This window comes from Mastigoproctus giganteus, chromosome 7 (assembly GCF_048544385.1).
Source record: "Mastigoproctus giganteus isolate SK-2022 chromosome 7, ASM4854438v1, whole genome shotgun sequence".
NCBI classification, from domain to species: domain Eukaryota; kingdom Metazoa; phylum Arthropoda; class Arachnida; order Uropygi; family Thelyphonidae; genus Mastigoproctus; species Mastigoproctus giganteus.
In genome coordinates, this window is record NC_143581.1 from 37,337,188 (window position 1) to 37,357,183 (window position 19,996).

A 19,996-nucleotide genomic window follows, 5' to 3' on the forward strand; every position below is an offset into this window, starting at 1 on the left:
GATAAAGGGGTGGTTGAGAGGGAGAAGACAGTGAGTGGTAATCAATGGACACTGCTCATCGTGGACTAATGTTATTAGTGGAGTCCCTCAGGGTTCAGTGTTGGGTCCATTATTGTTTTCTGTATTTATAAATGATATTGATGATTTTATATCAAGCTTAATGTCCAAGTTTGCAGATGATACAAAGGTTGGCAGGGTTGTCAAGGACACTACTGACACTATGCTGCTGCAACAGGATCTGGAAAGGTTGAGCAGATGGGCTGAGAGGTGGCAAATGAAGTTTAACATTGACAAATGTAAAGTACTACACATGGGAAACAGCAACCCCAGAGCAACGTATCAACTCTGTGGTACTACACTGTCAGTGGTAGAGTATGAAAGGGACTTGGGGGTGGTTTTGCAGGCAGATATGAAGTTCTCTGAGCAGTGCAGACGGGCTGCAAGAGTAGCTCATGGAGTATTGTCAATGATATACAGGAATTTTTCCAGCAGGGATAAGGAGGTGATTATTCCATTGTATAAGGCAATGGTCAGGCGACACCTAGAGAACCGTATACAGGTCTGGAGGCCTCATTTCAAGAAGGATGTAGAGCTGCTGGAACGAGTACAGAGAAGGGCAACAAGATTAGTGAATGGAACAAAGGGGTGCTCTTACGAAGAAAGGCTTAAGTTTTGCAAATTACAGTGTCTGGAGACTAGGCACCAGCGAGGTGATCTGATAGAGGTGTATAAAGCCTTGAATGGTTTAAGCATGCTCAGTGCTGATGGGATTCTTCCTCTAGCTCAGAAAAATCACCTGAGAGGGCATAAATTCAAATTGAGGAAAGACAGATGTAGGATAGACGTGCGGAAATTTGCCTTTAGCCAGCGGGTGGTTGGTTGGTGGAACAGACTCTCATCCCTTGTGGTGGAGGTTGATAGCCTAAATAAGTTTAAGGCTCAGCTGGACAGGTATTTGGAACGAACAGAGGGGTGAAATGGAAGTGGGTTTTTTTTTTTTTTTCCGGCTGATGCTGCATAAGCTTGCTTTCTTGCATCAAATGCCTCTACTAATGCTAATGCTAATGCTCTATCTGCTCCCCCTTTCTACTGTCTTCACTCACTTGTGAAGTGGAGGAGAACCCATACGGAAGTGATTACTTCCCTGTGATAACCTTGTTACCACGGTGGAAGACTGATCCGGTTGACTGGACTGCCTTCCAACATCAGGCAAATTTTGACCTCAGTACCATCAGTCAGGAGCCTGTCAATGATGCCACAACATACATCACAGAAATTGTCCAAGCAGCTGTGAATGCTGTTCCAAAAACATCTGCCAGGTTTCCACCATTTCCCAAACCTTGGTGGAATTCGCAATGCACAGCTGCAAAAAAGGCTCAATACAAAGTGGGGGGATATTCTGCCGATACCCTACCATGACCAACCTTATAGCCTTTAACGCACACGAGCCAAAGCACGCTACATCCGCCGTCAGGGTCAAAAGGAATTGTGTATCCGTTTTCCTTCATCAATTTCTCAGTCCACTAGTACTAAGTTGGTCTGGGATAAAATCCGGAAAATGAAGAGAAAATATATATCCCACCCTTCTTCAATCTAGATTATAATGGATGCAGTATTGCAGATCGAACTGCAATAGCCAATTCTCTTGGGAAAACATTCTCTAACATCTCTGCAACATCTTCGTATTTCCCAGAGTTCCTGATCCAGAAACATAAAATCGAAAATCAGGCACTTAATTTTAAGTCTAAGAGTGTCTGTCCCTACAACGGGTCATTCACTATACAGGAACTGAAAAGAGCTCTTACTCTTCCCAAAGCAAGTGCTGTTGGACCAGATGGCATCCATTATGAAATGATTAAGCATCTTTCACCAAAATATATGGATTATCTGCCCCTTCTATATAACAGACTCTTTATGGAAGGACAGTTTCCGGATTCCTGGTGCAAGGCAGTCGTTCTTGCCTTTGCTAAGCCAGGAAAGGATCCAAAAGTCACTACTAATTATCGTCGTATTGCTCTGACTAGCTGTTTGTGCAAAATCCTGGAGAGAATGGTTCATTTTCGCTTAATATGGTATTTAGAATCAAAGGACCTTCTCTCCAACATCCAGTACGGCTTCCAAAGGAACTGGTCCACTCTGGACCATCTCATTAGACTGGAAACATCCATCCTGGATGCTTACCTAAAACGTGAACATTTGGTGTCTGTATTCTTTGACATGGAGAAAGCGTATGACACAACTTGGAGATTTGACATCTTAAAAGATTTGCATAGCCTTGGTCTTAGAGGGCATCTGCCCATTTTTATTAAAAACTTTTTAGCCATTCGATCTTTCCAAGTTCATGTGGGATCCGCACTCTCTTGTTCCTTCAGCCAAGAGGAGGGAGTACCTCAAGGATCAGTTTTAAGTGTCATGCTTTTTGCCATCAAAGTAAATTCCATCACAGAACAACTTCCTCCAACCGTAAACAGTGCCCTCTATGTTGATGACTTTAGCATATTTTGTCAGTCATGCAACATGAGGGTTATTGAAAGACAACTGCAAAAAGCCATTGATCGCCTAAAATCCTGGGCACTTGCTAATGGCTTCAGATTCTCGCCGGAGAAGAAGGCTTGCATACACTTTTGTCGTAAGCATAATCTTCATCCTGAACCTGAATTAAGGCTCGGACAAAATGCTATTCCGGTAGCAGTTGACACAAAATTCTTGGGACTCGTATTTGATAAAAAGGTGACCTTTCTGGTGCACATCCGCACAAAGTGCACAAGAGGCCTGAATATTCTGCGCTCTCTCTCCTATACATCTTGGGGTGCGGACCGATGCACCCTACTGGGCATTTACCGTGCGCTTGTGCGATCCAGATTAGATTACTGGTCACTAGTATACAATTCGGCCAGAGACAATATACTTTGATGGCTGGATCCTGTCCATCATCAGGCTCTCCGCGTATCGCTATTGGAGCATATCGAACATCTCCTGTCCAGAGCTTATACGTCGAAGGAAACGAACCACCGTTATCACTTCGACGTAAGCAGTTGTCTCTAAAGTACGCTTTAAAACTGAAATACCTGCTTAGACCATCCTACGTGGCCATTCATTTTTGAGCCACAATGGGAAAATTTTTACAACACCCGTAAGACTGCTAATCGTCCTTTTGGTATTCGTCTCGAAGAGCTACCCATAGAACATACATTCAATCAAGGTAGACAAGGTTGCCCAATCAGCAAAGCAACCTCTTCCACCCTGGCATGCTCATGTTCCAGCATGTGACTTGTTCCTTTGAAATTGGGTAAAGTCGGACACTCCATCATTTGTCTACCTGCAGCTTTATTCAGCACACCGAGCTGAACATTCTGACTTCGCGCCTGTTTACACAGAAGGCTCAAAGTCGGAATCATATGTGGGATCTGCTGCTGTCGTTCTGTACACCACCATATCACCACAGATTCTCCCCAAATGCAGCATTTTTACTGCAGAGCTGCACACTATAGAGTTAGCCTTGGATCACATTTGTAAATGCCAATGTGCCAATACCAACGGTTCATTTTATATTCCGACTCTCTCAGCATGTTACAGGCTTTAATAACTGTTAGATATAATTCTCAAACAGTTCTGTCTAGTATTCAGCAGAAGAGTCACTTTCTCCATGAACGTGAATATGATATCCGCTTCTGCTGGATTCCCAGCCACATTGGGATTAGGGCAGTGGTGGGATTCAGCCGGTTCGCACCAGTTCGGCAGAACCGATACCTAATTTTTTGTTGAGTTCGGCGAACCTGTTGTTAAAATGGTTATTACAAATGGTTGTTATTAATTCAGCAAAAAATTTTTGTTTAGTATCGATAAAATGAATGTTCTGACTGTTTATCAATGGTATAAGCACAGTGTTTTGTTTATAAAAGTTTATGATATGACCACACGTGGACAGAACCAGTAAAAATATTGAAATATATTGGCACATATCCGCTCCTGCTCTATAATATATTAAAATAAAACATTTTTTTAATTTTTTGCAATAGCCCTTAAAAGGATGAAAAGGCAACAGTTTGAAAGATTTTTTTCAATAAGAAACCAAAATCAGAATTTGTTATATCAGAATTGGCCTTGGATGGTACAAAACAGTCACAAGCCCAACCACCCCAACTTGAAGAAAGCAGCATGTCAATTATTGAAATAAAAAACGATAACTCCAAAATTGAAAATAATCTTCCTAAATGCTGGACAGTGCAACAATATAACAATTTTAATACAGTTTACAGCCTGGCAAAAAGATGTAAACTGTTTTCAGACATAGAAGATGAGGTAGAAGTGCAAATTAAAAATGGATTAGATATGGCAATAGGATTACATTCTCGTAAAACTGCTGTGAAAGTAGTTGATTTCATTGCAAAGGAAATTAAAAAAGAAATATTTAATAAAATTATAGAAAATAATCCAAAAATATGTTTGATTATTGAAGAAGCTTCAAAGATATCCTGCAAACCAGTTATTATACTTTTCTTAAAAGTTGAGGATTCAGTTACATCCCCAACAATTTTCGTTTAACTAGTTGAATTGGAAAAATAAGATGCAGAGACAATATGTTCTTCAGTTATGGAAAGTTTAAATAATGTTGGGCTTACTAAGAATTACCTAGAAAAAAATTTAATAGGATTTTGCTTCAATGGTGCCAGCGTTATGCTTGGGAGAAAATCTGGAGTGAGCACTAGGATTGCAAAAGAGTTTCCAAACATAATAATATGGCTCTGGATCATCGCCTCCATCTTGTTTTAGATGATTTGATAAAGGAAATAAAGCAAGTAAATCATTTTAAAATATTTATTCATAAGATATATACTATTTTTCATCAATGCAATTAAAACTAACTTGAACTTTCCAAAATATCCGAACAACTTGGAATTGAAATTATAAAGATTGGAAGAGTTTTGGGACCAAGATGGGCTGTCTGTAGTTAAGGTCAACCCTAGCTGTGTGGTGTGCTTATCCAGCGCTACATCACTTTTTATTCAAATAAAAAGTACTTAGGTATGGCTGCCTATCTTGAAAATATATATTGTATAACTGATTTGGCATTGATGATTGATATTTTAAACGAAATTTCTCTTCTTTCAGATGCACTGCCAGCAAGAAATATAGACATAATAAAGGCTGAAAAACTTGTGATAAGATCTATTAAAACATTTCAAATGCTTGGAAAGGAAAGGGGTATATATGAAAAAAAAGTTGATGAATTAATGACTTTAGAAACCTTCAAAAATATAAAATTTGTAGAAAATCATCGATTTGTCGGGCTTCCTCTGGAAAGACTTTTAGAAAACATCGTATCGAATTTGAAAAAATACTAATGGATTGTGAACATTTAAAAGCAAGTTGTAGCCAGGTTACTGGAATATTGAAGAATTGCTAGTTCCATGGAAAGCAGCTGAAGAACAATTGCTTGTATTTAATGACATTTTTAATTACCAAATTGATGTTAATGATTATTGAGATTTCGTGGAAAACGTTTTAAAAAATTCCCAGAATTATGCAATTCCTGAAAGTGTTCAAAGACCTAAAAATATTGTCAGAACAATTGCTGTATGTTCAGCAGAAGCGGAAAGAGGTTTTTCAAAGATGAACATAATGTTCAGAGAAGAGAAGTCGCCTAACTGTTTCTAATATATCAAACACAATGACTATTAGTCTAATTGGCCTACCTCTAAAGGAATGGGATCTTACTCCTCCAGTGAAAAGATGGTTAAGGATAAATAACTCAGCCGATGATGCTCGGATAAAATCAAAGAAAATTGCTTCACTTTTATCTTCACTTTTATATGGAAATATCTTAAATAACAATTTTATTGTTTTTGTCAGGTATTATTTAATATTTTTCATTAATATTTTAAAACTCTTTCTTATAACATAATCTAGTTTTGTGCTCTTTTATTGTTCGTGGGTCAAGTACCTGCCTGGCAGCCCAAAGGTCATGGGTTCGAATCCTGCCTCGGGCTTGGATCAAAGTACTGCAAAAAAACCTTGGGAGGTGCATTATGGCCACAGAAGCCGATGCACCAACAACTACCAAAAAAAAAAAAACCTATTAACTACATGAAATAATAAACTACTTTTTGGTATATAGTTTTTTTATACTTAGAACAGTTATTATGGCAGCGAACCGGTTGTTAAATTATTTGAATTCCACCACTGGATTAGGGGAAATGATTTGGCTGACACCGCAGCCAAATCAGCAATTCCCAATAATAATCGCTGCCTGTCAGTCCCCTATACAGACTACAGGCAAATAATACACCAAAAGATACACTCCCAATGGCAAGATTCGTGGAATAGACAGACTACGAATAAATTATATCGTATAAAGCCTGTAATTGAACCGTGGTAGTCTAGTGTTTGCAGGAATCGTAAGGAGGAAGTTGTTCTTGCCCGGACCCGCATAGGACATATTCATTTGACTCATTCGTTTTTGCTGAGGGCTGATGGTCCTCCTATGTGCGAGTCCTGTGGCACAGTTTTATCAATCAGACACATTTTAATTGACTTTCCAGATTTTAGCAATATCCGTTCTACCGCTTTTAATCATCTGACTGAGCCGTATATACTCAGTCAAATTTTATCCGACAATGACAATGTGTCTGCTGTTTTTAGCTTTTTTAAATCAATAAAGGTTTTTACTTGTATTTAAAATTTACGTGTTATTGTTATTTCTTTATTGATTTACCTTTTCTACATTTTATACCTTTGTTATTTAATATCTTGACATGGTGATCCAAGTAATTAGGTCAGCGAAATTTAAATTTTTATATATCACCTGGTTTTGGCGCATTATAGCCTTAGTTGCTAATGCGCCAATAGAACCCAACAACCAACCAATCAACCTGAAGAAAATAAGCAGATGATAAATGCAAGGTACTGCATTTGGGTAGCAGAAACCTACAATAATATTATTTTTAGGAACTGCTACACTCAAGGTAGTGGAAAACAAAAAAGTTGTATTTAATAGTACAGTCTGACAAGAAGTTCTCCACGCAGCATAGAGAGGCTGCTAGGAGAGCTCGTGGGGTTCTGTCAGTGCTATATCTGAATCTTGCCAATAGGGCAACAAGATGATATTCTGTAGAGTAGGACAACAGTTACACCCTTTCCTGAGTACGATGTACAGGTCTGGAAGCCTCATTTTAGGAAAGATGTCAGTCTGTTGGAACAGGTGCCGAAAAATGTAACAAGATCAGTCTGGGACACAAAAAAGGTACTTCTATAAAGAAAGACTTCAGTTCAGTAAATAGTAAACTAAATGCTGACAGCATTTAGTTTACCATTTACCTGTACTCTTTCTCAAATGACACATATAAAGGGCATTAATTTAAATTGAAAGAGGATCAATGTGAAAAAATTTGCCTTCAGCAAGAATGTAATTGATCACTGGAGCAAACTTCCATCAGGTTTTGTGTTTAGAAGTGGGTGTGTATAGATCTGCTCAGAGCTGGCATAAACCGTTCTGAGCACATCCAAGATCATTACTTTACCTGCGCTTCAGCCTTACCAGTTGAAGTGCATGTAATTTAGGCATTACAGTACCCATTTGTATTACTGAAGTGGTTGTATATTTCCATCAAGAGATGAATCATAAACGTTTTTCTCCATCCAGCTGGGCCAGTCAAGAATATTTGAATTGGTTTGTGACTGGGAGATAACAGACACCAAATTACATGTATGAGTAGAATCTTTTGCTTGTCATTGGTCATTCTCACGAAGTTGTAGAAGTCATTGTTGGTCATAAAGTTTTCGTGTTTCTTTGAAATTGTGCTGAGTTGGTTGAGCATGGCGAGCTTTAGATCCGCATTCAATCTTGCTGAGGTAGCACAAATTTCATCAGTTGGCAGTGCATCATTTTCAAATTTGAACATCTTTGTGGACAGGTTTCCAGTACTTCTTGGTGTTATTAAAGATAAAGAAATAGATAAATCAATATATGTTTTGCAGCCTCAGTTACAGTGTGAGAACCTACAGAGTGCTATTATGAAAGAAGAAATAATTGGTGTAGAGTAGCCCTTGATTGGGGAACTGACAACTGCACAAGGAAGTTTGAAACATAACAGATTATTAACATAAACATTTGAAACATAAACAGATTATTCCAAGTTAAGCTTGGCATTTTAAAAGTTCTTTATATCACACTTGAGCGTAAGAGAATATTCAGGCAGGTTAGTAAAAAAAAAAAAACCAGTTCAGATCCCTTTCTATAAAATTTTAGGAATGCTCCTCACAACCAAGTCTAGACAGCAAGAACCTTTGTGATGAACAGAACTTTGACTCTACATTTTTGAAGAGGGCAAAGTCTGCAGAAGTGTTTTTCTTGAAGAAATCAAAATCATTTGAAATCTAATAGAATATCCAAACAGAAACACATTAGGTAAACTATTGTTCAAAGCATGCTCTACTGGCAAACAATTTTATGGCTGTTTTTTAACATAAAATTTTTATTTTGCTAGTGAAATTTAATTTCTAGTGCAGTGTGGACTTACAAAAAAAATTCCTGCTTTTTTTTCAAAAAAAAATCTCCTGTTTTTCAGGAGGCATTTTTTTTTTATCCTATTTTCTTCCTGCTTGCAAATATCTGATCTCTTCTCTTCTTTTTGGAAATAAAATGTTGGCAGCTATTCTGAATTATCTGAAATGTGTAAAATAGTTTTAACTTCTTAGCATTTTGGGTTCATTCATATTACTGAAATAAGTAATTAAAATGATTATTTTAAATTATTTATCTGACAAAGAAACTTGATTTGGTAGATATATTTACCATAACCATGTGATAATGTACCAACCTTTTTTGTACAGAAATGCCTGTTATTCCAGTTGTCTGTAAAATCTTCACTTCAATTTTTAGAATGTTGCTTAAACAGTGAAAGACATTCTAAATAATTTATTTTGGTGTGTATGCACAGTTTTCCCGCGTGTATCAACTTACCATTAGTAATAGGAGCAGAACCATCTTAAGAAATTTGGATGCCCTGGATGCACCTTCTTATAGTCAGTGGAATATATTTTTTAGTGACTAATACTAAATATTTATTTTAAAAATAAATATATATTTTATTTTTAATAAATAAAAAAACAACAAAATAGAAAATATAAAACACAATGTGGAAAGCATCCTAAATGGCTGGTAATATATGTCATTTAATCCAGTGGTTAAGGTGGCACTGAGTAAGAGCTACACTGTTGCATATTTCAGCTATATTGAATACACTATCGCTAACACCTGCCACAGTGATGTTCTTATTTCTTATCTGTAATTGAATATTGCCTGTCATCATAACCCACATTGTAAGTCATTATTATTACTATGATATTTAAGAAATATCAGTAGGGGGAAACTCTTGAGTAGTAATCAGAACTTCTGAGATTATTTTTTTTTTATTTTTTATTTTTTTTAGGAAAAAGAAGAAGAACAGAAACAGAGGCAAAAGCAAATTTTATTAGAGATTAAAAGGATTAATACCAGAATTGATTATGTTCAGAAAATGCACACAGAACATAACAATATGTTTGAGGAGCAAAAAAAATTAAAGAAAAAGAATCAGGTAAAAAATATAAATTTTAAAGGCTCTTGCTTTTAATTTTAAACTACATTTTTTTCAATTAAAAACTCAAAATAAAAAAAAAAAAACAAAATCAACTTAAAAAAAGAGGATTTCATATGCAACACTGACATTTGCTTTTTAAATTGCATTTGTTTAATGGTATACATAATTGCTAATAATAGAAATTAACACATGTATGTAATGCTACTGTTACATTTAAATTATGTAATTTTACAAGTTTAATGTATATAGTAGACTGAGTCTGGTCCTTGAGGTTGTCACAGACATTCTCTCAGATATGCCAGACAAGCTGTACTTGCTACCTGGGAGTCTAAAATGCTGATTGAACTGATATTCGGGTGACACTCAAGTCAAGTGGACCTAATTTCGACGAAGTCCGGATGGTCTGTGACAGCTAAATCCTATGCTTGCACCTTCACAATGGTAGGACTGTTAGTAATCCTGGGTATAACCTCCATGCACAAGTACATGGCGGGTGACCACCCAGGTGTGAACCAACGTAATCAGAGGTCGAGGTGTGGCGCCCACACCACATGGAGGAACACCGCCCCTCTGTGTTACCAGGCAGTACTAGGTGGTAGATGACTCTCATCAACCGGTGAAATACCACCACTTTGCTTATTGGAGGCTTGAAGTGGTGGAACCCATGTTTAGTCTCCAGAGCTAAGTTCCAGTCAACCCTTCCCTATCTCTTCCATCATGCAGTATGAATGACGACTTTTGAGGTTATGATGAACGTCATGGCGAGATCCAATATTCCTTACATTTCGAGGGTACAGCTCTAAAACGGTGTTCGCAGGCCGGCCGCTAGTTAGCACACCAGACCGAACCTATTGGTAACTCTCTAGGAGGCTTCCAGATCAGCTAGTGTATAATCTTGCTACCTCTACTCTGCCAGACAGTGACTGGAGGGAGTCCGAGTAGTGTGTATGCGGGGAGCATTGTCGAGGCCACGTTATGTCAAGGATCTGGCTATATTCTTACCACGTGTACGCCATATCCAAAAATTTCATTACTTCATACAGCATGTCCCACTCACTTTTTCTTACTATTGAATACACCATGAATTGTCAAACTAATAGAGCAAGCTTATCTGTGAAAAGATATAAACCTCCCAAGCACTTCCTAATTCATTTCACAAATATACGTGGTCTTAATTCTAATCTCAACAATGTCCATTTCCACTTGCAGTCTGACAAACCCCATGTACTTTTTCTGACAGAATCTCAGTTATCGGTTGATTCAACTACTGCTCATCTCAGATGCCCAAATTATTCGCTGTGTGGTACTTGTGCATATGTCCGTTCTGATATTCCCTGTCAGAGACTTGGCAATTTGGAATCTCCTCTCTTTGATTTTCTCTGGCTTAAAATCTCTCTACCTCATTGTGTCAAATTCATCTGTTGTCTCTACCATTCTCCCAACTCTACTAATCACTTGGAGTTCTTTGACTTCCTTTGCAACTTGACTTTCTCCAGTCTAACTTTCCTAACAGTGAGGTAATTTTCCTTGGTGATTTTAATGTTCACAACTCCAGCTGGCTTCCGTTTTCTAGTCACACCGACCCAGCTGGTCGACATGCTGAGGCTTTTGCAATTACTAATGACCTTGCACAGATTGTTCATTTACTTACAAGTATACCCGACAATCGTAATCATACAGCCAATACGCTTGATCTTTTTCTCACAAACAACCCTTCTAAGTACACGGTCGAAGTGAGAGGTCCTTTAGGCACTTCAGATCACAACTTGGTGATTGTCTCTACTCCAATGGAACCTTTATCTCTTGGCTATTCCCAACCTCGTGTTGTTTGGCATTACAAGAATGCAAAATGGGATGACCTGCGAGACTTCTTTTCATTGGTCGGATTACTGTTTCAAAACTTCTGATGTCAACGTTTGCTCAGATCGTGTCAGTGAAATTATTCTTGCAGGAATGGAATCCTTTATCCCACACTCCACTTTAAAATCTCGTCTTTTATATAAACCTTGGTTTTCCAATAAATGTGCTAAGGCTGTCAAGAGAAGAATGTTGCATATCGTAATTTGCTTGTTTCTAATTCTTCAGTTTCATTTTCTGCCAACAGAAAAGCTCGCAACAATTGTAAAGCAGTTATTAATCAGTTCAAACTAGAGTTTGAACAGGCTAAGAGTAGAAAACTTGCTTCTTGCCCTAATGGTAGCCGAGCATTCTGGTGTCTTGCCAAAGCTATTGGCCGCAACTTTTGCCCATCTCTGCTCCCACCTCTGTCCAAACCAGATGGTTCTGTTGTCACTTCAGCCAAGAATAAAGCTGACCTGCTAGCATCCCATTTTTCTTCCAGTTCATGTATTAATGAACTTGGTAAAACATCTCCCACCATTCCAAACACGCTCCATTCAATGCCTTCTGTGGTCTTCCGTCAAAAGGATATCAGAAGGATTTTGATGAATCTCGATGCTAAGAAAGCTCCAGGTCCTGATGGTATTTCTCCATTTGTTCTCAAAACCTGTGCTCCTGAACTTACTTCTATTCTTTGCTGCTGCCTTTTTTCACTTTCTTATTCCGAAGGTGTTTTTCCTTCTACTTGGAAATTTGCTCATATCCAGCCAGTTCCTAAAAAGGGTGACAAATCTCTCCCATCTAATTATTGTTCCATTGCAGTTACTTCCACTCTTTCTAAAATAATGGAGAAATCAATTAACCGCCAACTCTTAAACTACGTAGAAACTTTCCGTCTGATCAATGATCGCCAGTATGGATTCCGTCAGTGTCGATCCACTGGTGATATTCTGGCTTATGTTACCCATTTATGGACTAATTCAATGGAAAAGTTCAGCGAAACCCAAACAGTTGCGCTTGACATCTCAAAGGCTTTCGATTGTGTTTGGCATAAAGGTTTTCTAAACAAGCTTCCATCTTATGGTTTGCCCACTGTTTTTTGTAATTGGTTATCCAGTTTTCTCTCTGATCGCTCACTGAGGGTGGTGGTAGATGGCTCTCTGTCTTCTGACTTCTCCTATGCTTATCTTTAGTGACACTCTGATTTCTAGGCAAAATGATATATCTGTTTTGGGGATTTTTCTGACTTCTAATCTCTCTTGGCACAAGCACATTACAAATATTGCTTCCTCTGCATCTAAAATAAGTGGTTTTCTCTTTCGCTCTCGCCTCTACTTTTCTTCTAAACAGCTGCTCACTCTGTATAAATCACAAATCAGCCCTGCCATGGAATATTGTTCCCACATCTGGGGTGGTGCCCCGAATACCTCTCTCAGGCTTCTTGATTCCATTCAGAAGAGGGCAGTTAGGTTAATTAATGATTCATCTCTAACAGTCTCTCCACTTGCTGTCTCATAGACGTATTGTTTTTTTCTGCATGCCTCTTCTACAAATATTTCCATGGGTACTGTTCTTCTGAATTTGCTTCTATAATTCCCGCTCTCTCTTTCAAAACAGTCCGAACATGTGCTGCCGCCAGCCAACATCCATTTATTGTCCAACTTCAAACTCAAAGGACCAACTTTTCATCTTCCTCGTTTATTCATTCAACTGCCGTTTTCTGGAACAACCTTCTTCATACATATTTCCTGAAAATTATAATCTACAGAAGTTCAAGTCCAGTGTCAACAAATATCTTCTTTTGTTTTCTCAACCTCCAACCCAAGCACGGTACTAAGTACTATAGGTTCTAATACCTCTTGTGTTTGGGGTTCACATAAAAAAAAAAAAAAGTTTCTGATTTTCTTTGAAACAGCTATTGTACATGGTACCATGTGCACAGACATTTTTGGTGCACTTTATGACATGTATGCATACATGTGCATATACATATGTATAAAATATGACTAAAAATTGCAAGACTAGCTATAAGATGATGGTACTATTGTTAGTACAAAATATATTTGTTTTGTGGGAGCATAATGCAGCCGTCTTATTTATTTTCCACTTATTTCAAAACCACTTAGTCTGTCACTTACAAGTGACACATTACACTGATCAACACCTAAAACATTATGAAAATACTCAATCTTAACTAATTTTATGCTGCCGAACACAAAAATTACATTAAAATTTGTCGATTGGCTTTTGTTTTCAAATTACAGTTGGGGTCTCATTAATGAGTTACTCTATGTTATCGTCTATGGCTCTCGGCAAAACGCCTGGCAACACCGCAGTTTCAGTACCATCATGCACTTACCACGTGAGCAGCAACTGTCGCCTCACTCTGCATCGTGTGATAAGTTGTCGACTCAAATGAATCTTCAACTCTGTTGCAATAATCCTTGAATATGGCCAAGTACTGGGTGATTTGTTGTCAGTTAACAGTTGATCTCTGTGAAATTCCTACTTTTCGTGTAGTATTTGTGTCATGTAAGATTAATATGCCCCGTAATTGTGTGAATAGTCCAGATGACTTATTACATATGTGAAGAAGTCACGATTGCTTCAAGAAAGCATCTCTCAACTCGAGCCATAAAAAAGGTCTACTTCTTGAACTTTTGGTTTAAAGTAGGCGACTAGGACAAGAACTGGGCTCCACACATATTCTGCACTACCTGTTTATCAAAACTAAATGTGTGAGTGAATCTAAAGGGAATGAAAGGCAGATATGAATGGCATATATGTTGTCTTTTGTGTCTTACATATCAGTGCCCATGATATGGAGAGAGTCAGCAAATCACGTCACAGACTGTTACAGAAGTAACAGTCTGTGACAGTCCTATTAGAAAAGGGATGACAATGAAGAAAAAGTGGACAGTGGTACACCCAAATATACAGTCTGCAATTTGTCCCATGCCTCACAGTGAAGTACTACCTATGGAAGCTTTGGAAGTGAATGGTCCTGCATTCACATACTTTCAAGAGAAATTCCCAAGACTTAGTACAGAGAATTTTAAGGCAGGCATTTTCATTAGTCCACAAATAAGGCAACTTTTTGAAGACAAACAGTTTGAATGTGTCCTTACTGATAGTGAGAAATCAGCATGGAAATCCTTATGAAATGTTTCTACTAATGTTTCTAGGAAATGTTAAAAACTATAGACAGCTAATGGAAGATCTCATTACTTCTTACGAAAAACTGGGGTGTAACGTCATTGAAAATGCATTTCTTACACTCAACGTGCCAAACTGTGTTGCTGTCAGCGATGAACATAGTGAGTGCTTCCATCAAGACGTTGCAGCGATGGAACACAGATACAAAAGCAAATAGAGTGCCACCATATTAGCCGATTATTGTTGGTTGGTGAAAAGGGATGCTCCTGAAGCTGAATAGAAGTGAAAGGCGAAAAGGTCCTGTGTTTAATACAAGCATGTTTGTAGTTACATCTTACTGCCATAAAAATAAAAACAGACCTTGTATAAATATAAAAAATCACTTTTTTCAAAAACAAGAGCCAATCTGTCATTTTAAGCACTATTTCAGTGTTCAGTGCTATTAACTAAAATTCGTACATATTATGTTCTGTAATTTTTTTTAGAAAATGGCTAGCTTTAAAGAATATCCTGTGACCATAAATTTCTGTTTCAACTATACAAAATTACTACAAAAGCTGCAGAATCTTTTGGAGAGGAAATAATGAGCAATACTCAAATATGAGTAGTTTTCAGAGTTCAAGAGTGGGGCGAGTTCTATTAACAATGCTGAATGTTCAGGACATCCATTTTGCTTGAGGATAGACATCCTGATCATGGAAATGTCACACAAAGAACTTATCCACAAAAGGGGACTTTTTGCTGCCTCATATTTGACTAATGAAGCAAAATTGGGTTAATTTGTGTCAGGATTCTCAGGAAGCATTTTAAATTTACCCATTGGTGTTTGCTAATGGCATCACTAGATAGTATTTATCCTGAAACTACATACTTCCTAAAATTTTTGAAATGAATGAGGAAATGTTTGGGAGGTTTAGATATTTTTGCAGATAAGTTTTGTTCTGTTAGTTTCTGTACTCATGATGACTTATTCAGTAGATAGAATAAAAGTGGCGGGGGGGGGGGGGACTGCCTAAGGAAAGGTAGATAATTTTTGTCTGATATAAAGGGCATGTGTGCATTTTACACATACATACATATATGTATATAGGGTGTCTATAGAGTCTTTATGCACTTTAAAAGTCCAATAACTTAGATGTTCTGTATGATATAAAAACAATCTGTAAAATGCATTGGAAAGGTAATTTTTTTTAGTTTTTAGGGTATGTAATCATAATATCATTAAGATTCAACATAACTACATCATTACTGAAGCAAAGTGTTGTATGATTTTATAATTACATAAACATATTTCTCCAGTTGTATTCAGTTATGTCATTAATTGCATTTGTGATCCTGTTATGAAGATTGTTTAAAGAGCTAGGTTTTGCAGAAAGTGTGCAGAGTAAGCCACACTTTTAACATGCCCTACAGAAAAAAATCCTATTGGGACAAATTGGGTGAGCTAGCTGGCCAAGCAATTGGCCTACCTCACCTCTGCCAGTCCATCTGTGGTCCGTGGAGGAGTCACAATCTTCGTGGGCAACCATACCCCTTTCTTACAAGTTCAATTGAACACTAACTTAGAAGCAGTAGCCATTCGCTTAGCAATAGGGTGTTTTCTCACAATATGTTCTATATATTTGCCTCCTGAGACACACATTTCCCAGCAGATCTCGACAATCTTACGCAATTGCCCTCCCCTTTTTTACTTCTTGGAGACTTTAACAACATAGTACCCTGTGGGGTAGTGCTGAAATTAACGAACGAGGTCGTATTGTTGAATGTGTGCTCGACAATAACAGCCTTTCGTTACTAAATATGGGAATCAACACCTATTTCCATATGCCTATCCATACTTTCTCTGCCATCGACCTCTCCATCTGCTCACCTTCTCTACTACCTATGCTTTCCTGGGAAGTGGAACAGAATCCTTATGGAAGTGATCACTTCCCTGTAATAGCTACCATAGTGGATGGACAACCTTGTCATCCATTTAGAATTTCATGGTTTATGGAATTTGATCCTGTACAAATTCTACAGGAACCAATTGATGAAGCAGTGAAGTATATCACAGAGTGTATTATCCATGCACCAGAAATTGCATTCCGAAAATATCCTTCAGATTTCCACTTTTTCCAAAGCTATGGTGGAACCAAGAGTGTAAAGAAGCAAGAAAGTTACAAAATCAGGCATGGGGAAAATTTTGACATTAGCCCACCACCGAAAATCTTATAGCCTTTAAACATACCCATGCCAAAGCACGATTTATATGCTGTCGGAGCCAAAAAGGAATGCTGTGTCAATTTCACATCCTCAATAAACCAGATGACTAGTGCCAAAGTCGTCTGGGATAAAATTCGGAAGATGAAGGGTAAATACACATCAGTTCCCTCATCTATGTTACAACATTATGGTTGTACATTATCAGACCCAACTGCTATTGCCAACACTCTAGGAGAAGTATTCTCCAGTATATCTGCTGAAACTTCATACTCTGCAGAGTTCCTAGTTTTAAAGAAGAAAGTTGAGAAAAAAAAAACTCAACTTCTCTTCAAGCAAAGGCGAGTCTTTTTAACTTGCCTATTAGTGAAGTTGAATTAACCATTGCACTTGCTACCTCGAAAGCGAGTGCCACGGGCCAGATGAAATTCAGTATGATATGATAAAACACCTTCCATCTCACTCTCTAGAGCTGTTGTTACATCTCTACAACCGAATTTATTTAGAGGATCAGTTTCCTGATTCTTGGCTTAGGGCAATTGTTCTCGCATTCCCAAAGCCAGGAAAGGACCCCAAAATTCCTAACAACTGTCATCCTATTGCTCTGACCAGTTGCTTATGCAAGGTTTGGAAAAAATGGCGAATGCCTGCCTTGTATACTACCTTGAGGCATATGACCATTTGAACAAAGTTCAATGCGGCTTCCGAAGGAATCTGTCCACTCTAGACCATTTAATCTGATTGGAAACAGCGATTTGCAATGTGTTTATAAAGCGAGAGCACTTGATGTCAGTTTTTTTTTTTTTTTTTTTTTGACATGATAAAGCTTATGACACAACCTGGAGGTATGGTGTTTTAAAAGACCTCTATTCTTTTGGTCTTAGAGGTCACCTTCCTACTTTTGTCAGAATTTTTTTATAAAAACAACTCTTCCAGGTTTGTGTTAAATCCAGCATGTCCCGCTTTTTTTTTTTCAAGAGGAAGGAGTTCCCCAAGGCTCGGTCCTCAGTGTTATGCTGTTTGCAGTCAAAGTTAACTCCATTACAACACAGCTTCCTCCTTCAGTAAATAGTGCCTTGTACGTTGATGATTTTAGTATTTTTTGTTACTCCTGCAGCATGAGAGTCATTGAACGACAATTGCAACAAACAGTCAATCGTCTTAGTTCCTGGGCTTTAACCAATGGATTTAGGTTTTTCTGCCCAAAAGACCATTTGTCTTCATTTCTACTGCAAACAGAATCTACATCTTGACCTGGAACTCAGACTTGGACAGAATCCAATTCCTGTGGTAGCAGAAACAAAATTTTTGGGACTCATCTTTGATCAAAAGCTGACATTCCTACACCATATCCGTCAGGTTGGAGCAAAATGCATGAGGGGTTTGAACATGCTCAGTGCTATCTCCTCCAACTTTGGGGGAGCAGATAGAAGCACATTATTGCATCTATACCGGGCACTCATTCGCTCTAAACTTGACTATGGTTCCCAAGCTTATTCTTCTACTAGAAATTCTGTACTCCGATGGCTTGACCCAATCCATCCAGATTGCCACTGGGACATTTCATACTTTTTCCTGTCCACATTGAAGCCAATGAACCACCATTGATGCTTTGACATCAGCAATTGTTATTACAATATGCCATAAAAATAAAATCCCTGCCTGACCATCCTACATGGACATGTGTTTATATGCTACGGTGGGAAAATCTATATAATACGCGTAAAACTGTCAGTTGACCCTTTGGTATCAAGATTCAAGAGCTGGTTGATGATATTAACTTCGCATTTGGATAATATATCCATGTCAGCCAAGCAAGTCCTTCCTCCTTGTAATATACGATCTCTGTCTTGTGACTTACTCTTAGGAGCTGGCTGAAAGCTAACACATCGTCGTGTATATATCGGAAACTCTCTGCAGTACGCCTTGTCGAATATCCCGACTTCTTGCCTGTTTGTACAGATGGCTCGAAGTCTGAACAGTTCGCGGGATCTGATTGTGTTTTTCCAAGCAAAACAATCTGCAATCGTATTCTGTGTGAATTTAGCATATACACTGCAGAGCTACACAATAGAACTAGCCTTGGATCATATAAAACCCATCAGTACCAAAGGTGCATGCTATTTACGGACTCTCTAAGTGTATTACAGGCCTTATCTAACGTGAGAAGCACTCATCCAGTGTTATGTTGGGTGCAGAAAATATTATACTCCCTTTCAGGGTTAAACTTTGATATTCAATTTTGCTGGATCCCTAGCCATGTTGGTATTAGAGGCAATGACTTGGCTGATGCAGCAGCAAAATCAGCAATGCCACAAAGTTGCATCTGCTTGTCAGTCCCCTATAGACTGCAAGCAACGAATCTACAAAACATTATGCCCACTTGGCAAGAATCTTGGAATAGGTGCCCTACCAACAAGCTAAATGAAATTAAGCCTGTAATAATGCATTGGCATTCTAGTCAGCACAGGGTTCGCCGGGAGGAAGTAATTCTTGCTCAACTATGCATAGCACATTCTCACCTGACGCATTTGTATTTGCTGAGGGCTGATGATTGTCCTACGTGTAGACATTATAAAGCAAACTTAACTATTCGTCATATTTTAGTAGAATGTACTTTTTTTAATAATGAACGCTGTTTATGTTTTAGCCATCTGTCTAAGCCTTATACACTCAGGCAGATTTTATCAGATGATGACAATGTGTTGTCAGATATATTCAGGTTTTTACAACTGATTAATTTATATAGATTTATTTAGATTGCTTTAATATTTAATATATTATAAATGTTTTATGCCATATTTGTTTATAATATATTAACTAGATGTGTTATTTTATATTTTTACATATTTCCTATATTTGCGCAGTGCTTCCTTTGTGTAATTTGCCATAAATTTTCTTCTAACCACTGATACAGATTTAAGTTGTGCTAACCAGAAGACACAGTTCACTTTCTTTTCTATTGAAGCCATCTCTTAAAGGGCAGCTCATTTGAAAAAAATGTAAAAAAAAAAAAAAAACAAAATTAGTGTAAATTAAGAACTTCTGCTTTTCTGCTCAAAAAGAACAAATTACCTTTCTAATGCATTTTATAGATTGTTTTTATCTGATTTAGAACATAAGTTGTTGCAGTTTTAAAGTGCAGAAGGATTATATGAACACCCTGTATACATAGATATAGATAAAATTATGCATCAAGAATTTAGAATTCCTATCAG

The 19,996-nt window shown here is 37.8% G+C and overlaps 1 protein-coding gene across 1 annotated transcript in view; it reads left to right on the plus strand.

The window, feature by feature from the left end:
* Positions 1–19,996, plus strand: part of SMC6 (Structural maintenance of chromosomes 6) — a 655,684-nt gene that overhangs the window by 274,403 nt on the left and 361,285 nt on the right. Inside the window, exon 10 of the mRNA XM_090377619.1 lies at positions 9,432–9,578. Coding sequence (XP_090233745.1) covers positions 9,432–9,578 — 147 coding nt within the window. The remainder of the gene's footprint in view (positions 1–9,431; positions 9,579–19,996) is intronic.